Below are 5,685 nucleotides of genomic sequence, written 5' to 3'. Positions count from 1 at the left end.
CCTACCCACCAATACGCACATCACCTCCCAGCCCGCGGCACCCCAACCCCAGCCTGCCCCGACCCGAGCACACCCGCCCCTCCACCTCCACTCCTCCCTGCGCGGGTGCTGAGGCGCCGACACAGGTTGCCCAGAGAAGCTGTGGCTGCGCCATCCCTGGCCAAGGCCAGGTTGGACGGGGCTTGTAGCACCCTTGTCTAGTGGAAGGTGTCCCTGCCCATGGCAGGGGGTTGGAGCCAGATGGTCTTTAAGGTCCCTTCCAACCCAAACCATTCTGTGATCCTGTGATATAACTTGCTCAATAATTGAGTAATGTCTGTTATAAAATTGCTGACAACCTTGGTCACAGGATAGGGTGGGTGCTTTTTTTCTACTTTTCTTTTAGTTTGCCCCTGGGTTATAAAGCATAGAACAAACTGCAAGTGCCCTGGGTTTTCTGAGAGGCACTTTGTTGTTGTTGTTGCTGTTGTTGTTGTTGTTAGTGAGCCCACCGAAAAAGCCCCCTGAAATATCTTATCCAAGAAACAACTCCATTGAAGTGGAACTTGGTAAGTTGTTTTTTCTGTAAGCAAAGATGCTCTCTGTATCTTAGACAAAATTTATACTCTAGGAGTGCCATATTTTGTGTCGTCTTGTTTTCTGACCTAAACTAGTTCAGCGACCAGCTCAGTTTCCCTGTGCGGATCTCCTGAAGGGGTAGTGTTTGGGAGTAAGAAGGACAAGGCATGTTGCTTACAAAGTCCTAGGGAAATTTATCAGATGCAAAGCAAGTTGCAGGGACCCCAAGTGATTCTCCGTCACATCTGTTGCTTTCCATCACTCTGGAAGAGATTCTAAGGACAGATCCATCTTTGAATCTGCAGGGAAAGTGATGCCCCAGAGAGAGGCATCTTCTTCTTGGATTTAGCCTCTTCCTTTGTTCCAGTCTCTTTCTGAACCTGCAGATCACTGAGTATACAGACCCTCTGCTAGAGTAACTTTTCTGAAAAGATGTGGGGGCATCCTTAGTTGGTCTGTGTTGGGAGTCTGTGAACAGGATTGTCTAGAACTTAATTCGATTATGGAAATTAACTTTTCACTTTGTAACACAATTTTATAGGCTCACTGGTTACAGTGGATTGCAATACAACAGGTGCTGATGGGTATGAGGTGTTTTGGACAAGCAATGGTGTGTATATTGATGTATTTTTTATGAACAGAATTTTTGCAAGTCCCTATGAGTAAGTATATTTTCAGATTAGAAAATACCATGTTGTCAACCAACATGGAACTTTCTCCCTTTGACAATAAAATATTTAACAACAGTTTTCATTTGCTCTAAACAGCTTTCTTTTTAAAGATTCCAACGCTTGCCTCCTCCAGATCACTTTATGCTTTGCCATAGAAACTTGAATCTTAGTAGGTACCTGTGCTACATGTGTGATTGTGCTTTTTCTGATCATTGTAAAAATCTCTCTTATTTTCCAACCTGGGGAAAAGGTTTATGTATACTTACAGTCTCATAATTGTATTACAACTGTAATTGCGTTACAGTTTGTATTGAGCAAGCTCTGGCTTGACAGGGACATCTTACAGCTGGATCAAGCATGTCTAGGCACATGATCTTCAGACTGTCTCTTTCTTATTTCTTCTGCCTTCTTTCCCTTCCCATCTGCCTCCCTGAAACATTGCAAAGGGTCAAACCTGTGCTTTACAGGAAAAACTGAGACTTCCAGGTTTCAGAGCCTTGGGTTAGAGAAACGTAACTCAGAGCAGCTGGAATGTTAATGGAAGACTTTATTGAGGACATTTGTATTGAAGCTTAGCAGGGTGAGAGGAGAAAAGGGGGACAGACTACCAATGTTGAGTTGTGGTTTGGGAGGAAAATGGACTTGGACTGAGTAAAGCATGAGAAAGGCAACTAGGAGATAAGTTGAGGGTGGAGTAAAGCAGGTTAAGTGGAGTTAGGAAAGAAGAAATTAGATCTGATTTGGAAAAGCAACGAAAATTGCAGCAGAAGGCAATCTGCATTTCTTAAGTAGGACAGGTTGGGAACTGAAAATTGTAGGGTTTTTGCCAGCTCCCATCTCGTGGTTGTTCAATGAAGACAAAAAGTAATCATTTTTGTAAATTCTCAAGCGCTATGTATGACCAAGAAACTGGTGAAGAAGTGAGAATGACATCTCCGAAGTAAGAATATAGTTGTGAGAAGTTAAGTCCTCATCGTAAATCAAAGGGGGGAAATAAAATGCTGCATTGAGTGCTCACCAAGAGAAAACCCTATACAAGCCTAATATATTGTACTGTCACAAAGAATTGTAATGTCATTAGGCCATAATGCAGAGGCGCATGATCCCTGAATTGATACCATAAAAGCAATGTTAGTTTTTGTACTGCCTAGCATTTAAATGGTCATCTTTGCAGTATTAATTGTATCACGTGAATTAGTCATTTAGCATTAGTGATGTTTATTCATTTATTTCTTATTACAGTGTGGTTCTATATATGGCCTTTAAGATGTATTTCAAGCTTTTATTTTGCATTTTAAATGGTAACTAGAATCTGTTTTCAGGAGAGTATAGTGCTTGACCTCATTTTCCTGGTGGTTAAGAAGTTGTTTAGGTCACACGTCATGGTACACATGACTAAGTCTGTGTGCAGCATAAGGAGCACTTCTGTGTCCTTGTGCAGTGTTATGTGCGATCATGGGTGTCTCTTAATGGTGCAGCCTGACACTTTAGCTGTTACAATTCCTTTCTGATCCATGGGGTGAAGCAACAGTTTAGACGCTGCTCTCTAGAGCTGAAATAGCACTGAGTTGCTGGTGTCTGCTGCAGGTCACCACCTTTGATGTCCTTCCTATTCCAAAGCTGCTTACAAGATGACACCTCTTTCTGTGTCACATCACATTGTGGAATTTCTCTCTCTCCGTCTACTCTTATAGGGGCTGTGAAGCCTGTAATAAGTGGTTGCTTACGTTTGTAAAGTATGTTTTTGTACTTCAGCCTACAGAAATCCTATATTCTTTGTGGAAACACAGCTCCAGATAAGTTAACATCTTGATGTTTTCCAGTGTCAGTGCTAAATGTCAGTAAAAGGCCCAGCTGTTGTTTGGCTTTCCTTCATATAATGCAGTTGTTCCTCTGTTTTGAAGCATGGTTGACATTTGCAGATGGAAACAAACATTGTCATGCTGCAGCTGTTAGTGATGAAGTCATTCCAGAGAGGGACATAGTTTTATGGCTTTATCTGTCACCTTTTGGATAGGGAGGAATCTTCTTATGATGGCCGCCCTACGCATTCTGTGAAGCTAGTAATTTTGGAAGTGAATAGTGAAGATTATGAACAACCGTTTGTCTGCCAAGCTTCAAATGCCTTTGGGCAGGTTGCATCTTATATTATACTAAAACACAGAGGTAAGAAATGCTTTTGTTCTTGAGGCCTTTTTTTTTTTTTTTCTTGACTTCTCCAGAAGAGGTTTTGATACCAGATGCTTCTATTTCATGTTGGTAGAAGACAGATGAATTACAGTTTGCAGTATGCATGCATGTACGTGTACATAGGGAAGGAGTCACTGTGGTAGTGTATTTATCATTATTAAAAAAATAGGTAAGTAGAAGTGAAAAAATGATACTCAAATTTGTATTACATTTGTGTGAAATACCAGATTTGGACAAATTCGACATTTAAAAACTGATCTTATATTTTTATGCAGCTCCTGACATTCAGAGGTGGCTAACTGGAGGCCTTCTCTCTCTGTTAATTTTAACATTTATCCTTTTCATAATCTACAAGATTTTCAAGATTGACTTGGTGCTTTGGTACCGTAATTCTGTCTGTGCCTTTACGAGTAAGGAAGGTATGTGAGTGTGACCAGGTATGTTCATGTAACTAGCCTATTGAATTTTTCACATGCCATTACTTCTAAGCAATGTGATTATTTAGTAGCACATATGTGGAATTTCCTTGAGGAATTTTCAGATACACACAAAGACACTTTGTTGGGGGGGATTTTTTTCATTCATATGAGTAAAATACGTAATCATAGTTGAGGTAATAAACACTGCGTAATATGGAAGGTAGTCATGGTGAGATAAGTCAAAAGGAACTCCAGGTTATTCCCAAATTAGCATGTTGCTTTTTGCTTTTCTGTAAATTAGTTCCTTTACATGTAGATTTATGGTCACTCTGATGATGGTCAATAGGTGTCAGCAGAGCTACATCCTGTAAGCTATCTGTTTAAAGATCTGTATTGTATTTTAGATTATATTGAAAATCAGACTTATTTTCTCAGAGATTAATTTTGCTGGGTTTGTTTTTAATTTTTTTTCTTTTTTCCAACTTCTCTCTTTTACTGCTTTCCTTCTAAATCCTGGCAGTTAGCATGTTTACATGCCAAAGAGAAAAATGCTGCTATTTTTCTTACGTGTTTTGATTGCTGTGTTGTATACTTATATTGCACATGTGTGAAAGAAATTGGAATAAGTCTAACATTACAGATATTTTGAATGGCAATGCTAAGAATTAGACTGACTGAAGTTCCTCATAGCTTGAAAATAAATGAATTCCGGGCACTGAGATAGTTAGTGTTCAACAATGGCTGTTCTAAATGTTTTCACAGAAAGGAGTTTCACTTTCTGGTTGAAAGTTCAGTCTTCCCTAAACACTTTAATAACATTCTAATGAGGAAAAATAATTAAAGAAACTATGTTCTGTAGCTTGTTGAGCTAAACTTAACTTGTTGAGTTAAATCAGATATTGATTTGGTTTCTTCATTTCTGTTTATTATGCAATTTTAACTCTCAAAACCTCAGCTGCCTTCTCGCCTTTTCTTCTACCTGCCTTTCCCACACAGAAGGAATTGGCATTTCCTCTTGCAGTTAGTCAGAAGTGGAGAGTGACTCCTCTTGAATTTGTTCCAGGAGAGGGTGGAGAAAGTCCTTCAAGGGGACATTTTCCTAATGCCCTGGCACCTCTGGGGTAGTGGGCTTCCTCTTGCAGGTCCCAGGTCCTGCATCCAGCTCACTTGCTGGCACATCTGTCCTTGTGACAGGAAAAGAAGCCAGGTTCTGTGCTGACATTTCTTCTTTTGATTTTTAGAGCATTTTAGTTCTTTGATGTTATTCTGTCAGACGAATCATGAATCATCTCCCCCCCGCCTTGCTATTTTTGAACACCCCAAAATGAAACCTTGCAATAAAGACGTATTGCTGATTTTTAGGTTTGTTTGGGTTTTATTTCTTTTGTTTTTTGTTTTTTTTTTTTTTTTTTTTGAAACATTTGTATTTGGTTTAGATGGGAAAATCTACGATGCATATGTCCTGTACACAAAAAGCAGTGGAAGCAGAAGTTTCTATCACCTGGAAAACTTTGTTCATAGAATACTCCCTGCTATTTTAGAACAACAATGTGGATATAATCTCTTTATATTAGGAAGAGATGATTTACCAGGAGAAGGTATGCTTTAATTAGTAGAGTTTAATAAGTGGTCTTTTGACACATTGTTCTCAGGTTAGAAGATTACATATACAATTAAAAAATGCCTGGTTTTGGAAAACAAAGCTGTATTTGTTTTTAATGAATAATTTGTCCAATGGGTAATTTTTTTATTTTTTTTTTGTTTCTTACAAAAAATTCTGTTCTGCTGTTATAAGAGTCTGCACTTTCTTTTCAGTGATGAAACTATGATGAAACAGTGATGACGGT

General features: G+C 39.1%; 1 protein-coding gene across 1 annotated transcript in view; it reads left to right on the top strand.

Moving 5' to 3' along the window:
* Positions 1-405: 405 nt before the first annotated feature.
* IL1RL2 (interleukin 1 receptor-like 2) overlaps positions 406-5,685 on the top strand; it is a gene marked incomplete at its 5' end in the record, with an annotated part of 5,956 nt that continues 676 nt past the window's right edge. The window contains 5 exons of the mRNA XM_010013242.1: positions 406-548; positions 1,100-1,220; positions 3,247-3,395; positions 3,695-3,838; positions 5,275-5,436. Coding sequence (XP_010011544.1) covers positions 406-548; positions 1,100-1,220; positions 3,247-3,395; positions 3,695-3,838; positions 5,275-5,436 — 719 coding nt within the window. The remainder of the gene's footprint in view (positions 549-1,099; positions 1,221-3,246; positions 3,396-3,694; positions 3,839-5,274; positions 5,437-5,685) is intronic.

The sequence above is a fragment of the Nestor notabilis genome, unplaced genomic scaffold (genome assembly GCF_000696875.1).
Source record: "Nestor notabilis isolate BGI_N333 unplaced genomic scaffold, ASM69687v1 scaffold1604, whole genome shotgun sequence".
Classification (NCBI taxonomy): Eukaryota; Metazoa; Chordata; class Aves; order Psittaciformes; family Psittacidae; genus Nestor; species Nestor notabilis.
Note: the sequence above shows the minus strand (reverse complement) of the source record. Positions and strands in the feature narration are given on the sequence as shown.